This window comes from Crotalus tigris, unplaced genomic scaffold, assembly GCF_016545835.1.
Source record: "Crotalus tigris isolate CLP2741 ecotype Arizona unplaced genomic scaffold, ASM1654583v1 scf7180000018101.4720394464:4744507, whole genome shotgun sequence".
In the NCBI taxonomy this organism is placed as follows: Eukaryota; Metazoa; Chordata; class Lepidosauria; order Squamata; family Viperidae; genus Crotalus; species Crotalus tigris.
The window spans coordinates 2,323,164-2,342,022 of record NW_024096823.1 but is presented as its reverse complement, the minus strand read 5'-3'; the positions used below and the strand labels follow the sequence as shown (position 1 = coordinate 2,342,022).

Sequence of the window (18,859 nt, the reverse complement as noted above, 5' to 3'; positions counted from 1 at the left end):
CGCACTCGCCGAGACCCGGATGTCCATGGAACGGAGCGCAGCTGAAGGGCTAAATCAAGTCACTCGCGCTGTCGCTGACAATGACGCAGGCTTCCTGCATCAAGTCGCTCAGCTTCACCTCGACCAATCCAGGCTTTCCTATAAGGATATCTTCCTCGCCTTCCGCCCGCCCGGCTTTTCCACTCTGCTTTTTAATAAGGAGCTTTCCGCTTTGGTGTTTTGTCTTTAAATCTTAGGACTTAGGATAACAACTTTGACAATAGTTGCACCAGGGGTAGGCAACCTTGGCTCTTTTATGACTCGTGGACTTCAACTCCCAGAATACCTGAGCCAGCCATGCTGGCTCAGGAATGCTGGGAGTTGAAGTCCACGAGTCATAAAAGAACCAAGATTGCCTATCCCTGGGTTACGCAATCGCTTGTCAGTTACAAACCGTACGCTGCTTTTGGGGATCATGCCAGGGTGTGATTTCCCGCTTTAACTTTATTTTTAGTGCACAATGCTGGCTACAAACAAGGGTAAGGGGTTGTGGATGATTGGGTTTTGTTACCTTCTGGTCCTTGGTGCAGGTTGAGAGGGAGCAAAGTGGCCATTTTCCATTGGTATTGAGATGGGATGTCTCTTGCTAAAGACCAGTGCTTATCTTAGCAATCAGAATTTAACATTACATTCAAACAGCAAACTTCACATGTAGGTTTTCATGACCCAAATGTATATAGGAATATGTATTTGTTTCCAACAATATGAATTCCCGTTTCTTATCAAACCGTTCGGTGGGGAGGTCAAGTTAGAGAAGGGCAAAAATTCTCCACCAATTTTAGATAATTGTAGGCATAATATACAGTGTGACTCTTGGGACGATGGCTTCAGAATCTAAGCTATTTAATACAAAGCAGACTTGTTCTTCAGAAGCTGATCCATTCTGAGGATTTTAGGCACATCATGTGAAAAAGTCAGTAGAGAACTTTCCTCCACAGGTAACTTTATGAACAGACACTACATACGTTTTTACAATGATACTAATAGATAATGTGTGTAGTTAACAAAGCATATATAACTGCAGATGTAAGGAATTGACTTTGAAATGATAAACCCGGCAATGCTGTCTCTGTAGTCAATGAATGCAGACCTGGAAAAATGCCATTAGTAATTCTGTATGGACCAGTCCAATTTGCTTGAAAAGTATGCACCTTGCTCTTAATTTTGCAATGTGTAATTCTGGAATTGTATAATTGTTCATTTTTTCTACCTAAAAAGATTGTCCAAAATCTCTTTTCATATGCTCAGAGACTACATCTAATTTACATCTGAATTGTAAGAAGGTACATTAACATAAGTGCATTCAGTTAGTTACACTACTGTGTTTAGTGCTGATCGCACAATTCCTCTTTTATTTTAATTACTCTTGACAAACTAATGTGCCACTTGGCAAATATTATAAATTAATTATGCAAGACTATGAGATTTCTGCTTGCTGGTTTAGTTTGCAAACTGTGTGAACTTTTACTTCAGCATCATCTCTCTTTTTTTTTCTCCAATTCTTTATTAACAACAGTCTCCTATCCCTTCTTGGCACATTTTTACTATTTACCATCTGCAGTATATTATATATTCATGAGGGAAGTTAGCCCAGAGAAAAAAATATTTAAAAGGGCAGAAAAATATATTTTTCCTCAAAAGGACTTTTTAAAACCAAACCTGGCCCCAAATCTATTTCTCTGCCCCAAGCAAGACTTTAGCCCCATACAAATGCAGATGTAAAACCATCAGAAAGTTGGAGCCAGAGCAATCAAGAAGACAAAAGAGAAGATCTGCATACCCCACCCAAACTCTAGGAATCAGCCCCATCACCTGGGAAGCAGGATATGATAATAGGATTAAATCACAGATATGAAGGCCTAGACAAACACTCAGAAACAGCCTCAAGGTTCATGTCACAGGAACAGGAAACTATTCCAAACAAGGCTAGAGGGGGTATAAAAGCCTACTACCCCATGTGCTCAGCCCTTCTCTCCTCTGCACTTTCCTGAAGAACCATCTTTTTGCAATAAACTGTAACCTTCTTCCCAAAGCAGTCACCATGTTTGCTTATTTATTCCCGGCTTGGATGAACCAGGATGAAGACTTTACTTCTAACACTCAGCATCTTCGTCTTTGCTCAAATCTGAATCACAACCATTTCTATTGAAATGATAGCTCATGACTCTTGTCAACTGCAACTTTGGATCCCCCCCTGCCCCCTAAGGAACCAGACCCCACTCCCGTCCACTCCATCCCCCCTGGAATCAGACAGGCCTCTATAACCAGTGGTGTCTTCAGTAATAAGTTCCCACTATTCACAGGGGAGCAGGGGCCCAGAGCCCCAGTTTTTTGTACTCCAGAAGTCCTTGCTCAACACATTTTAAGAAATAGATTGTCATAGGAAAGAAGCTCAGAAAAATGGTGATTAATCCCTGATGGTGTTGTTCCTCAGGCCCTAAGGCTAACTGCATGAGGGCCCAGTCAGGCTACCAGGGCCCAGCTCCTGATAGGATGTCACTCCCAAGACATGCCAGTACCGTATATGCCGCCGTATTAGGCGACCCGGCGTATAAGACGACCCCCATCTTTATAGCCGGGCCGCATTCCTAGAACGTCATCTTATACGCCAGAAACTACCAGTATTTCCGGCGTATAAGACAACTCGGCGTATAAGACGACCCCCGTCTTTGGCGCCGATTTCAGCGCTCGCGGAAGTCGTCTTATACGCCGGCATTTACGGTAGTTTCTATGATAAGCTAGGCTTGAGAAACAAACACGCCAATGTCCTTAGCCTATTTAAGAACAATTGCAACAGACTGACCTCCAGTTGACTGTATTTGTCCCCTTAATGACCCCGAACTAAATCTGTCAGGCCTGCAGCACACATGGACAAGCTATGAGCATAAATGTGATCTGACCAAGCTTTTGGTGGTAAATCTGTTGACCATCACAATGAACAGAAAAGCTTCATCTTCAGGAGCTGCCATTCTGAAACTTACACCTCTCCCAAAAAAGCTCAAATTTTAATTCTGCTTATTTATGGTTCCAGCTGTGAGCATGGGGGTTACCTTTGCTTTGATAGTGGTTTCTGCAGCCCTAAGTAGAGATGATTTGTGTGGTGCCACGATGAGGCCTAACAATGGGAAGTTAGTAGAAATAATGATTTAGTTTTTGATTTGAGGGTTGTTCCAGGTACAACCCATATAAATTTCATGAGGATCTCTTCCTCCTGAGATATGCATTTCAAAAACTGGGGTGACTGCTTTCGGCCACCATTCCTAATATTGCTATCCTTGTGATCTGATCATTGAATCTCATTTGACTTCTCTGAGGGAGAAGCAACTTTCAAAGAAAAATAGGAAAGAGCCATTCCAGAGATGGCTGCCTACAAAGTCCAGAAGCATAACTATTTTCCAGCTAAAGGTTTTGGCTCCATTCCCAAAGTTGCCTGAACCAAAAGAAAGTATAACTACAATTAAACATTATCCTATCACATATGTGCTGCCAGTTAATTCAATTTCCACAGTAATTTTTTAGTAAATAGAGTGCTGCAGAAACATTCAGGGACCAATGGAGAAAAGTTTGGAGGCCACAAAAGACACATCTAGCCTAGTTTTGGTCTGTGGAGAAAAGAGAGGGCTTGTTTGTTCTCTCTTTGCAGCGTTTACAGAGCCTTGGTGGTGCAGTGGTTAGAATGCAGTTCTGCAAGCTATTTCTACTGACTGCCAGCAGTTTGATGCTCACCGGCTCAAGGTTGACTCAGCCTTCCATCCTTCTGAGGTGAATAAAATGAGGACCCAGATTGTTGGGGGCAATATGCTGACTCTATTGTAAACTGCTTAGAGATGGCTGTAAAGCAGGGGTCCCCAACCCCCGGTCTGTGGACCATCACTGGGCCACGGCATACCAGCAACTGGGTCGCGCAAACAAGTGAAGCCCCATCCACTGGATGCAAGCAGCACGTGAAACCACACCCCCCTCTGGTCAGCGGAAAAATCTTTCTCCATAGAACCAGTCTCTGGTGCCCAAAAGGTTGGGGGCCTCTGCTGTAAAGGACCGTTAAGCAGTATATAAGTGAGTCTATTTCTATTGTTATTATCTGATGCTTTCAATTCAGTCTTATTCTGAGTTTTTTTTTATTTTCCTTTCATTATTTTACAGCAGTGGTTCTCAACCTGTAGGTCGGGACCCCATTTGGGGTCGAATGACCATTTCACGGGGGTCTCCAAACAACGCAGTCTGCCATTTTTTCCCCTTTTCCTTAGCTGTGCTACTCCCTTTTATTCTATTGGCTTGAATAGAGTCTAATTCTATTGGCTTTCAAAAGCCAATAGGAATTGTCCAGGCTGTCTCTGCCCTGCTGAGCCTGCCAAAAGTCCCATTCTGCAAATGGTGCTGCACCAGTTGAGTAGTCCTCGACTTACGATCAGTTGAGTAGTCCTCAACTTACGACCGGTTGGGGGTTGCGGCATTAAAAAGGTTGAGAACCACTGTGTTACAGTGTTCTGGGAGCATCACAGAAACATAGCTTCTAAAGATGAAAAAAACATTATTTGTATCAAGGGGAATTATTGGAATGAGGGAAATTTCTTTCCTCAAGAAAATACACACTGCACTGGTTAGGGCAGGGGTATGCAACATTGGCTCTTTTATGACTCATGGACTTCAACTCCCAGAATTCCTACGTCAGCATGGCTGGTTCAGGAATTCTGAATATTGAAGTCCATGAGTCATAAAAGAGACAAGGTTGCCTACCCCTGGGTTAGGGTGTCTCCTGCCAAATGTACCAAGTAGATCCAAAATGTCCTCCCAGGGAAAGCAGTCTTCTTCTGTGTCTAGATCAAACTTTAATCTGCCAGAATAAAGCCACCTTCTTGACTTTGTCATTCGCCAAAAATAAATTATTATCAGTACATCTTTCTGGTACTTGCCAACATACCAGCAGATGGGCTGGACTCTGTATCTCTCCATTTTCACATATAGTGTGTGGTTATCTGCTAAGAGCCTCCACTTGAGGATATTGGTTTTACATTCAGGTATCCCAACTCCCAACCAATTCAGATTGGGCCTCATTTTTATAGCATGAAAACCCAGAAGACTTGTTATATTTTGTTCAATTTAAACAGTCCAGTTATCCAGATTTAATAAGCATGACACCTATTATAAACTGACCCACTACTTCTTTTAAAATGGAACTCTAAGCCTCCCATTGTAAAATGTAGGCTTAGTTCCTTAGAAAACTGATTAACCATAGTACATGGCGAAGCTGTTAATGAAAGAACTGTGGTCATTATAAATCATGGATAATAGGGCTGTTTCATAATGTAGCACGATCCTTGTTCCTTGCTACAAGAGAATACATTTGTATCTTCCTATCAGTTACTAAGCATAAATCACATTAAAGTTGTCAGTTTAATAAAACATTACAATATTGACTTAAAACGTATGTACAGACTAATTAAAACAGGCAAGAAGCCCCTTCCCCCATTTGATAACTGGTGCCCACTGGATCTTTTGGCCTGTAGATCAGTTCTAGGGAGTTCTATCTATAAGCAAAGCCCCAAGTGAGAAAGCCTCAAAACCTGCAGTAGGTCATAAGTTCTTAGACAAAGCTGTAGACTATTAATATCTCGCATATGGGCAGTTTGAAAAAGGAAGCAGACTAAAAATCTAGCAAACATGGCAAGATCAGAAAGGAATAATGATGAAGTATAATGGAACTGAAACTAAGGAAAAACAAATTATGAGGTAAGCAAACATTTAAATGAAAATGGAAATAGAGAAGGGAAAAATAAAAGATAAAAACAATGCTTAACTAGGCCACAATTTGAAGAATTTACTGGAAAGCCAATTATTTGATGACTATGTTTCCAGAGGCTTCTAGCTAATCCAGTTGGGGGTTTTGCCAAGGGAGGAAATATCTTGAGGGCTCCCTCAACATCTAAAGTTGATGGCACCATTTTGAAGGCCCAGGGGGCCCTTATCCATTTACAAACTATACCAGTGATGGCGAACCTTTTAGAGACTGAGTGCCTCAAAACTGGCCCCGCCCCTGCTCCACCCTTCGCCCCGCCCCACCTGCCCGCAGGGCAACTCATCGCCCCCAGGGCCCACCGCAGATCGACCAGCAGCGCCATGGCAGCAATGCCCTCTGCCCGTGCCCCGCAGCAATTGTGCGTGATGGGGCATGAGGGCAAAGTCTTGTCTACGCTGCCTGGCTGCCATGTCCTTGGCTGCACTGCTCCGCATGGGCCAGACTCGGGGGTGACTCTTCTCCAGGAGGGCTACTGGTGAGGAGGGGGTCATGGGAGGCAAGGCTGGGGCAACGGCACATTAGCCCACAGAGAGGGCTCCGAATGCCGCCACCTGGCACTCATGCCATAGGTTCGCCACCACTGGACTATACCATCATACTTGATTACATAACACTCATTTATTACCCTCTTCATTATCCCTTACATCACTTGGGTGCATATATTAAAAGCATGAATCAGGAACAATGCAATATTACAAACATTATTAACCTGTTTGCAAAACTCATTTTATTTCACTGACACAATCTCATCAAACAGCTGATTTTTTAATTTAAATCACATACATATAACTTGTTCTATAAATGTATTGGCTTTGACATTTCTAAGGCCTATAATTCTGAATTCAATTTCTGTAGCCAAAATAAAAAAAAATCTTAACTATGCAATACTGAAAACAACAGTTTACCTTAACCACTTGGAAATAAATTTACAGGTTCTCTCCTAAGTAGCTGGGAAATCTCTCCCCCCCCCCAACCAAATCCTGGATCAGACAAAAACCATAACTGCATTTTAAAAAACTTGTTATAGTATAAAATGGAGTTTCTTTCAAAATAGAAATATTTGAACTACAGAAAAGAAACTGTATTTTTAGTTTTGTTGAGCTATACTTACAAGGTAGTTAGGACTATAAATACTACATATTTGTCTGTATTTGATATTTCAAAATAACTTCATGTTTTACACTTCAGCTAATTTTGATGAAGCACTTTCTTTCCTCTTTAATACTTTATGTGGACAGAATCTTTTGCTGGAAATGTGTGCAATCAATGTTAGGCTGATCTCAAATATCATGTATGATTCACTAGGTTTATATAAATAATAAATCCAGCCTGTTGCTCATGTTTGCACCCTTCTTCACTGACTATGATTGTTAGCTCTTAACTAGTTTTCACTAAATTATGTCATCTGTTGGATTGTTTTCTTCCATATTAGCTGTGTCCACATCTGGTACCCTCAAGCGTTTGGACAGCATCTCCCCAAAGTATGGTTCTTTTGGCAATTGTAATGCAACATTGTCTGAGGATGACAGCCGTTAAATTTAGCTTAGTTTAGATCAGTGTTTCCCAAACTTGACAATTTTAAGGCATGAGGACTTCAACTCCCAGAATTCCACAGCCAGCAACGCTGGCTGTGGAATTCTGGGAGTTGAAGTCCACATGCCTTAAAATTGTCAAGTTTGGGAAACACTGGTTTAGATCACTCAGATGAGATTCATCAGTTTTATCTCAACTCTGTGCAGGACAGGCGAAGCTCTGAACTATTGGGGTGAGTGATTTTTGTTTTATTTGAAAATATAGTTCCAGTTTCAAACAAATGTATTCTCTGTCTCTTTAAATTACAAAAGTCAAACTGTGTTCTTTGTTCTTTTTGAATAAGGATTTAGAGATGGGTCACTGCATGCAAGGCAGATTAACACAGATCTGTTGGTTATGGGTGATACTGCATCATTTAACTGTAATCACCCTATTCCTCCATCAAACAGAATGTGGTTCTGATCTATATATTTTAGTTCTTGTTGCTTTCTTCAAAATAATCTGCTGAAATTATTATTAAATTATTGTTAAGTCTCAGATAAGGAGAAGAAACCCCCGTGGTATTCAATTTACAAGTTCTTAATATAGCAAAACAAACAAACCCAAGTATTAGAAAGACTGGATATGTTTGTCTTCCTGTTTTAGAAAAAAAAACCACATAGAATAATAGAGTGGGACCACCCTTGCTATACATTTCTCTTCTGGACTCATCCCAGGGAAACTGATCTGTGACATTACAGCAGAGAGAAGAAGAAATATCCAATCTCTTCTGTGATTTCAGAATTTGAAATAAAAAATGGATATAAAGGAAGACACAAAAAGTTACATGACAAACAAGCAAAAAAAGAACCCATTTAAACTAGCATCTAAGGCAGTTCATTTATTCTTTGCAGCTGAGCAAGCAAGTGGCACTCGAGATAAAATTTCCTTGACTTTTAGGCAGTTTAGTTTGTATCTTAAATTAATTTAAGAAATATAACTATAACAAACCAGTCCCAAATGCTAGAATTTGTAATTTGATATAAATTACCTTATGTTAAAGTTGGTGCTAACTTCTTGTAGGAATAAGAACATAGCAATATCAAAAATAAATTCTTACAAATTCTTACATATCATCACCATTATCATTCAATTATATCATTCTGTGTGACTTATACACTCAAATAATGTACCTACATTTTTTAAATCTTATGTTGCATTATGTTTGTATTAGTGATTTTGGAACAGCTCAGGAAGAACAGGTAGCATAGGGTCAGCAAAAATGTCAAGGCCTGAAAGAAGACATATAAACTCTAGATTCTAGAGCTAATTCTAAAATTGTATCATTAAATTTGAAGAAATGGACCACACAAATACACACTATTGTTCCCCTTGTATTCTTACCTTAATTGTGTGTTAAAACTTCATCAGAAAAAGCTCATTAATGATTTAGTTATGGATACTTCTTTAGCAGTTCACTGAAGTCACCAATATTAATTTCATTGGAATTTCCCATTAGACAATTTGCTACTTACCCCTAATCGTTTTTGCTTAACAATGTGTTTGTTTTTCAAATTAAGGAAAAAAACCTAGAAATGACTAGGAAGCAATGAGTAGCACTTACTGTGTTTGTATGTGTGTGTATTCCAATTATCTGTATGTACAATTCATAAGACTAGAGACTACAAGTGCACTGATTATGAATAATCTCCAAGAAAGTGTTCTACAGTTCCAATGTTTTAAAAAACATCTTAACTGCACATGTTCTTCACACCAGCTCTGGATTTACACCATTTATAACCAGTAGCATAATCACACAAGTTCATCAATTTCTGGATAAGTATAATAATTGTCAAAAAGAAAATCAATTGAGTAAAAGACATATTAATTGAGGCACAATGGTAGTTCAGTGTATTTACCAGGAAATGATGAAAAACATAAAAGACAGCCTAAAAAGCTGCATAGATATGGTCACAATATGAAATACATTATCAGCAGAATATAGTGGTTTTACTTTAATTTATACTTACTCCGTATTTGCACATTGGACTTAGCACTCTGAAGAGTCCTGCAGTTACTCTAGTTTCAATAAGTCTAGGAAATGAATCTAAGTAGATGCTTTTTGGGTCAACAGATGGGACTTTTTATTGCTTGTACTATCTGCCCTATCCCACCACATGGAGGTTTTTCTCTTCCAGTTTCTCCCTGAGCAGTCTTCCCCCTTCTTTCTGTGCACACAAATATATTTGGGCAGAGATGCAAATCACTTCTTTTTCCAAATAAGGATACATGTTGTTTGGCCTACACATCAATGGATTTTTGCCCCAGTCATCAATCCCTATATTCTATGCAGAAATAGAACATGACTTTTTATATTATGTGTGCCTGGAAAACAGATGTGTACTTTACATCAGCAGCCAGTTTTGATAGAACTCACTGACAAAGGGATCGTTTTTTATTAGTGATCCCAAGGACTTCAGCAGTGTTGTTCTTGCTGCTAAGATGCCAACTGATGACCTCTTACGGCAGTCTGTGTAGACAGTGTAAAGAAAACCAATGAGATGCATATGGACAATTGGAGGGATTTCAAAAGCCACTATCTGGGGAAGCAGCCATACCAGTTATAAATGGAAAAACATTTTGTCCATTCAATTAGGTCATTAGCTTTTTTCCTGCCTATTCTAAAAGAGATGTTTCAGGCCTTGATCAAATACACATTCAACATTTTTAAGTGCCAAGTAACTTGTTTTCTATCCCTATTTAAAGAAATGAAAAGGAATACACTATCGCTAAGACTTTTCATAGAGACTGCCTGCGCAATAATGCAATCACAGTTTAGTGACTTAAGGTCAGTAATCAAAATGAGGGTTAAAAGCACAACTGTAGTAAAGTTATAAAAACAGACAGTTGGAATTGATTTGGAATTCCTCAATCATTCAGGGTCTACGCAAAAAAGAAGCTTTTTTTCTGTCTTTCTTCCTTTACAGGTTATCCACAATGTTCCAGAGGAATACCTAGCAGCGTGTTTAGGTTAATGTACTTATTGGTGCCAGGTGAAAGCAATAGTCTTCTATTTCAAACTTTCCTGCTGTTTAAGAATAAGAAGGCAAGCCCTGGCCTACACAGGACTAATATATCTTCTAGCTCTTCTTCAGTTAGCCGGATATTGCTGCTTCTTTTCTTTTCCCCTCCTCCACTGTTCTTCAGTGACACATCCGGGTTGTCATCTCTTTCTGGAAAATAAAGGAACATACAAAAAATAAATACCCATCAATGTAATAGACAATAAGTCCATACACTCTTCTACTTTTCTCTTCAAATTCCACTGCAGGCTTCTTTTGGTAAATTTCCCAAATTTTCATTCCTGTTTGTTCCCCTTAATAGGCATGAAAGGTCATCATTTATTCCGGAAGACACTTTGCCTAAAAACTCTGAATACAGCAAAACAGAGTTGGAAGGGGCCTCGGAGGTCTTCTAGTCCAATCCCCTGCTCAAGGAGGAAGCCCTATACCATTTTAGAGAAATGGTTGTCCAGCCTCTTCTTGAAAGTCTCCAGTGTTGGGGCACCCACAACTTCTGAAGGCAAACTCTTCCACTGGTTGATGGTTACTGTCAGGAATTTTTTCCTTAGTTCTAGGTTGCTTCTCTCTTAGTTCAGTTTTCTCTGAACTGCAAAATCCTCCTTCCCATATAAGAACATATAAACACTTGGGAATGAGCAAGGCTCCCCTTCCCCGCCCGCCACTGCCACCTGTTTCCCAATGGAATTTTTAGAAGGTGTAAGTTTTCACAATCATTATAGATGGAACAAGAATTTCTGGATCTTGTTGGACTTCCTGATAAGTAGCTAACTGATATGTTCCATCAAAAGAAAGAGAAGTGGAGACTGGAGCTGGTGTGTACATGTGTCTCTAGAGCATGGGTCCCCAACAGCCGCTCCGTGGATCGGCACTGGTCCACAGCTTTGCACAAATAAGCAAAGCTCCATCCTCGGGATGCAGGCAGTATTCAAAGCCATGGAAAATCCTTTTTCCATGGCACTGGTCCCTGGTGTCCAAAAGGTTGGGGACCTCTGCTCTAGATTACCTAAACTGAAACATTAGTATTATAGTATAAACCTTGACCCTTCAGGGTGGGTTCCCAATTTATTTTGGGGATAATTGTGATTTGGACGGAAGATATCGGTTGGAGGAAGGACAATCCCATCTTTTGGCTTGCAATTGATTTCCAAGCTGATCTTCCCTTCCACTCCATTCCCAGCAAACAGGCATTTTTAGTCAAGAGAAAAAAACTGGGGAATTCCAGAAGGCGGGAAAAATACAGATGGATGATTAGGGCTGAGTGTCTGTACATAATTACTTCTTCTATGTTGTAGATTTTGCATACTGACAAAATAAGACTCCCTGTTCTTGCCACAGAATGGCCTGCTGATATATCGCATATTTGAAAGGTTTGCTGTGATATGGTATATATCCATATGTATTCATTTGTGTGGTCATCACTGAAGTGCTTGGCCTACAAATTAAATACTTATCTTAAAACCCGATCCTTTTGATTTCTAACCCAATTCTACTTCATCCAAAATTAGGACTATATCTGAATGGCAAATAGGCAAAAGAGGGAGAATGTAATAGTTTGGGCTACAGAGGCTGAAATGAAAAGATTGTGTAGGCTTGCAAATGTTTGTAATTCCAAAACCAAAGCAGATTTTTTCCCCCTCCTTCTCTAAACAATTTAGTGCCTATAAAGGCCAAACAACAGATTAATGTCTTGGCTACAGACACAAAGCTATTTATTAGCCTGCCCACCCTCACATTTCAAGGTCTAGTACTGTACTGCAGAACATCAACTTAATAGTTAGCCCATTTATTATGAAATCTAGACTGCTGGCTTTTTTTTTTTTGTAACAGTAAGTCCAAGCTTTTAACAATGCAGAGAAATGAACAAATGCTTTAGTAAACATTAATGGAGAAATGCTAAATGTTTCACTTTAGTTAGATATTGTTTAGAAACTGAACTGATGCTTATTTTTAATGCCTGGAATGCTACAACAGAGGCTTCATGGAGAACAGAGGCAAGTCTCCATACAAACCATAGGACAAGATAGCTCCAACCCAAAATATTGCTTGTTGAAAAGATGTCAACAGAATATATTTAACAGAGTACAGGTAGTCCTCAACGTTGATTTAGTGATCATTCAAAGTTACAATGGCATTGAAAAAAATGACTTATGTTCATTTTTCACAGTTATGACCTTTGCAGCATCAAAATGTGATCAAAATTCAGATGCTGGGCAACTGGTTCATATTTATGACCATTGCTGTGTCTCAAGGTCATGTGATCACCTTTGGTGACCTTCTGACAAGCAACGTCAATGGGGGAAGCCAGATTCACTTAACAACCAGGTTACTAACTTATCAACTGTAGTGATTCACTTAACAACTGAGGCAAAAAAGGTCCTAAAATGGGGCAAAGCAAGAGTAATTTTGGGTTCAATTGTGGTTGTAAGTTGAGGACAACCTGTACCGGGTTGCAAATCTTTTTGCCATGGTCAAGAACATATAGCAGGAATGGGAACTATTATCTCTCATGACCAAAAGGAAAGGAAGTTTAAATTATAGTTCTCCCATGATCTCTTTCAGTTACAAATGATACAGAAATAATTCTATAGAATTCTATAGAAATTATTTCCATATAATTAAACAGAAATAATTATATAGAAATAATTCTATTTCTATAAGCTGCCTTCTAAATCTTCAAAGCATTTGGAAGATATTGTAGATCAACTGAAAGATAAAGAATTTGCTCATTTTTGTATTTCAGAATTACTTTCACATTCATTACAGCTCTATCATTGTACGTGGTAAAGTGATTACCTGCCAGACAACAAAAAGTAGGCTATAAATAAAATAAATACTGAAATTCTCAGGCCCAATCATTACAGACGTTATGACTAAACTAAAACTTGAGTCAGGGACGTTCTCGCAATACTACTAATGCTCTTTAATTGCAACACTATGTAGGTTGCTTTGCAGAACTGGTTAGTGATTCTGAAGATTATGTTTCAAATTTCCTCTACCATGTCACCAAAAACCCACTCCGTGCCTTGGTTGTTTCCCCCTGCAATCACAAAATATTTCATATCGTTTTCATTCTAGCAATAAACGATATGGAATGTTTTAATGTAACTATGTAATGGCAACTCTAAGCCAATCGAATGTCACAAAGCTATAATAAATTTTGAAATATAGTAATTAGCGTAAAAAGTTACAAAGCAAGAAACATACATCTGATCTTCAAATCTTAATTCAACACCTTTTCTTCCTTTTGTTTTTTTCAACAGAAAATCGCCCCTTGAAATGCTGCCTGCCCTTAGTTTCAAGTCACTGCATTCCTTGCACAACAGTTACTGTGGGTCCTAAATACCTTCTGCTACTCAATTGGTATACAGGTAATCCTTGACTTACAACCATAATTGAGCCCAAAATTTCTGTTACTGAGATAGTTGCTAAGTGAATTTTGCCCCATTTTACAACCCTTCTTCCCACAGTTGTTAAGTGAATCACTGCAATTATGTTAGTAACACGGTTGTTAAGTGAATCTGCCTTCCCCATTAACTTTGCTTGTCAGAAGGTTACAAAAGGTGGTCACATGACCCTGGACATTGCAACTGTCATAAATACATGCCAGTTGCCAAGCGGCCAAATTGTGATCACATGACCATGGGGATGCTGCAACAGTTGTAAGAATAAAAAATGATCATAAGACACTTTTTTTCAATGCCATTGTAACTTCGATGATCATTAAACAAATGGTTTTAAGTTGGGAACTACCTGTATGTGCATATTTTAAACATGATGAGAAGCTTGAGGTATAATTCTTAAATCATTGGAATGTTTGTAAGTCAGGGGTCTTCAAACGTAGCCCTTTTATGACTTCTGGACTTCAACTCCCAGAATTCCTCAGCCAGGGTGCTGGGAGTTGAAGTCCACAAGTCATAAAAGGGCCAAATTTGAAGACCCCTGCTATAAGTGTATTTCCCTGAAGAAAGAACTTAGAGAGACCCTAATAATAGTAGGCCAATAGGTCAGCAGGGAGTAGGAAATAATATTAGATCAAATAGCAAGTCCAGATGCAGTGTCCAACACATTATCCTAATCTACTAAGATGGCAGTTCTATCATTGTACATGATAAAGTGATTATTTGCCAGATGACAAAAGTAGGTTACAAATAAAATAAACCCTGAAATTCTCAGGCCCAAATGTTTGCCTGAGCTTTCAGATGCAAATGTAAAGTTTCAAAGTACGGACTGAGTGCACACATTTTCAGTTTACATTCTCAGGCTCTCTGGAATGATATAATATCCACAAACAAGGGGATATTGTTTAAAGTTTTTCCTTCATCAAACATATGAAGTTAACTGCTCAAATAGTCTGGCCACAAAGTAAGAGTCTGCTTTCCAATTACTTCTTGTTTCACATCTGTTCTGCAAATATGACTTAAATTACAGTAATTACAGATAACCAAGCAACCTTTAATCTAATGCAATCTACAGAATACAACATGCAAGTTAATGCTGATTGCATTGAAAGCTAAAATTGAAAGCTAAACTCACACGAGGGGAATTTCTTCTGTTTGCACCATATTTCAGTAAGATGATGTGCAGAATTTTTTTTACACTATATATAAGAAACACTGATTTTTCTTGAATTTGAACATAAAATAAATTATTTGACTTAACACAATCAGCTCAGTTCTGAAAGGACTGCCAATTCCACAGCGAATTAAATTTAGTCAAAGAGGTATAAAAAGGATCCTAAGAATATTAACAGAAAGTATCCAGAGTTAACAAGGGGAAGTGATGAGATCACATTAATTTTATCACTTGATGCAAAAAGCTTGTACAGGCCCAGTATAGGTAGTCCTCCACTTACAACAGTCATTTAGTGACTGTTCAAAGTTACAACAGCACTGGAAAAAGTGACTTATGACCATTTTTCACACTTATAACTGTTGCAGCATCGCCATGGTCACGTGATCAAAATTTGGCCGCTTGGCAACTGACTCATATTTATGACCGTTGCATTGTCCCAGGCTCATGTGATCACCTTTTGCGATCTTCTCACAAGCAAAGTCAATGGGGACACCAGAGTCACTTAACAACCACGTTACTGCAGTGATTCACTTAACAATTATGACAAGAAAGGTCATAAAAATGGGGCAAAATTCACTTAAGAAATATATCATTTAGCAACAGAAATTTGAGCTCAATTGTGGTCGTAAGTCGAGAACTATCTGTACATTCTGCTAAACAAACATGAGGCAACAGAAAAACAAGAGCCAAATAAAGAATTACGGAAGCTTAAAATACTTCAGCCTGTTATGTTAGGTAGCGAATTTGTATAAGCTCCGTCAAATATAAAATTACTTTATACTGTGAAAGATAATTGATCTGTCTAGTCCAGGAACTTGTTCTCACTGCAAAGCTCTCTACCAGCTGGAAGTCCTATCAGTTTTGCTGTCTGGAATCCTTTAAGGATGATAATTTGCTGCAATTTAGATAATTGTCTTAGTTGTGAATTTGTAACATCAGAGACCACCCATAGTGTAAAGAATTGTATCACAATGTATAGTCCAGAGGCCAGGATGAGTTTGACAAAACCAAAAGAAAAAATATAAATAAATATTGCAAAAATTATTTAGACCCACACAACAGTTTTTTTTAACACAGCCAGTAACAAATCTGATTCTTTTCATATTATCAAAACTTGCACAAGACAATTTAAAAATCTTTCCAAACTGTATGATTTTTTTTTCTTATTAGAGAGTGTGTGAACACACACACATAAAATTTGAACAGAAGAATCAGATAAATATAATGAAGAAAAACAAAACTCTGAGATTTTTTTTTAACACCTGGACAGAAATCAAATACTTACCAAAGGTTCTAGTTCTTTACGATCTATGAGGTTGAGCTCTGTGACAAAATAATAAAAGTGCTTGTAACAGGTATTGACGTGGGCCTCAGCCCCCATGATAATGATGCGGTCAAAGTGATGAATGTAAACGTGGACAAACACCCTAAATAGCCTGCACAGGATCTTTTTGCAGATCTGGAGGAAGTTTTTGGGGAATGGTACACCTGTGAATAGAGAAGAGATGATTGACATTTTTGTGAGCTGAAAGTATAAAGTTTTTCAAGATGTTTCTACTAATGAAGCTGAGCATATATGTCCCCAAGATTTTTCCAAGTGAATGCACTGGTTGTTCAATTCTTTTCTCACAAAAGCTGAAACAATATCTACAATGTAATACAGGTAGTCCTCAACTTACAAGTTCATTTAGTGGCCTTTTGAAATTACAATGGCACTGAAAAAAGTCATTCATGACTGTTTTTCACACTTACGACTGTTTTTCACACTTATGACCAGTGCAGCATCCCCATGGTCATGTGATCTAAAAGACGCTTGGCAACTGACTCATATTTATGACGGTTGCAGTGTCCCAGGGGGTCATGTGATCAACTTTTGTAATCTTCTAACAAGCAAAGTCAATGAAGAAGCCAGTTCACTTAACAACCATGTTACTAACTTTAACAACTGCAGTGATTCACTTAAGAACTATAGCAAGAAAGGCTGTAAAATGGGGCAAAACTCACTTAACAAATATTTCACTTAGCAACAGAAACTTTGGGCTCAACTGTGGTCATAAGTCAAGGACTATCTGCATTTTTCAGTGCTAGAAGAATATTGATTTATTCTCTCAGGAATCAATTTATTTCCTCTCTTCCTCCCTCCCTCCCACCCTGAAATTATATGCCCACCTATCTCATATAATATTGTATACCTTTTACCCCTGTTTTAATGCATAATAATAATTTTTGCTAGTGGTTGTTGTCTTAAACCAATCTTCTCAGAATGGTAGCTATTCTGTTAGCTTTCTGGGCACTGGTTATTTCTGTTTGTGATTTTAATTTAATGATAGTAACAACAACCACCACAAACAATCACAACAACTTTGTTCCTAAAATCTGCAGCAACCCAAAAGAGTTTACTGCAACAGCACAGCAGAAGCCTAAAACAGAGATTCTGAAAACTGCATTTATCTGACGTTTATAAACCACCGCAATTTAACTAACCCTGAGTAAGTAACATGAGTAAATCAACATCTCTATAATTACATTTATCACCATATTTTCTATCATGTTGCTTGGTAAACACTGTAGATCAGGAATCTCCAACCTTGACAACTTTAAGACTTGTGGACTTGGCTGGCTGAGGAATTTTGGGAGTTGAAGTCCATAAGTCTTAAAGTTGCCAAGGTTGGGGACCTCTGCTGTAGATGACATGCCCCTGACTGCCTCCTTCAGCAAATATTTTATTTTTTCTATATTTTTACCCCACCTTTATTATTTATACAAACAATTCAAGGGGGCAAACATATCCAACACACCTTCCTCCTCTTTTCCTCACAACAACCCTGTGTGGTGGGTTGGGCTGAGAGTGAGTGACTGGCCCAAAGTCACCCACCTGACTTTCATGGCTAAGGTAGGACTTGAACTCATGGTCTCTGGCTTTCTAGCGTAATCACTAGATTAAACTGGCTCTCACTTTCTCTTCACTTTCACTTCACACAGGCGTAATATGGAGGCAGGGGAAGTTACATGGCCCAAGGTTTTTATCTTGTTTTCCTGATGGACAAATATAATCTGTATGGCACTGCTTCAATAGATTTTCCTCCAATATAAATGAAGGTAAGGTACTGATAATGTGCTAAGGTAAATCTTAATCTTAGCCAATCAACGTACAGCGCTAGGATCTCTACTAGCTCCCTGAGGGATGAGTGAGCTGAAACAGCAGTCTGCTTTTTTCTTATTTGATTTGACTATCAGATACAGGAAGCATCAAAAATAAATCATACATATAAAATATAGTTAAAAAACAGAAAGCATAATATAAGATTATATAAGCATAATATAATATAATAATAATATCATATAATATAGCAGAGATCTTCAAACTTGGCCCTTTTATGACTTGTGGACAGCATGCCTGGCTAAAGAATTCTGGGAGTTGAAGTCCACAAGTCATAAAAGGGCCAAATTTGAAAACCCCTGTAATATAGCAATACATTGTTTTAGTAATTCAAATTCCAAACACCATTCATAACAGTATTATTAGTTCCTGACTTATACATATGGGAGAAGTTGCTCCTTCAGGTTAGTAATGTTGAATCTGTTTTTCAGATTTATGTCAGAGCACACAGGTGTTTTGCTAGGACTGCAATGGTAGCCTGTAGAATTTTAGAAACCAACGAACAGTAATGTCTGTGTTTTTTTGAAGGGTAGTTCCATCAAAATATATTATAATAATCTAAGAGGGAGATAACCACCTCATGGGTAGTGTAATTAAAATTGACCTTTCTGGAAAGTGACACTGATGGCAAGTAAGTAATAATTGGAAATATGCACTCCATCTTGATTTGACATTTGAAGCACAGACTGAAACAAA

At 38.5% G+C, this 18,859-nt stretch overlaps 1 protein-coding gene across 3 annotated transcripts in view; it reads right to left on the bottom strand.

Annotated features, from left to right (window-relative positions):
• Positions 1–6,540: 6,540 nt before the first annotated feature.
• MOB3B (MOB kinase activator 3B) overlaps positions 6,541–18,859 on the bottom strand; it is an 89,642-nt gene continuing 77,323 nt past the window's right edge. For all 3 annotated transcript variants that reach the window (XM_039347813.1, XM_039347814.1, XM_039347815.1), the window contains exons 3-4: positions 16,289–16,491; positions 6,541–10,581 (exon numbers count right to left, since the gene is read on the bottom strand). In XM_039347813.1, the coding sequence (XP_039203747.1) occupies positions 10,552–10,581; positions 16,289–16,491 (233 nt within the window). In that variant the 3' untranslated portion in view covers positions 6,541–10,551. The remainder of the gene's footprint in view (positions 10,582–16,288; positions 16,492–18,859) is intronic.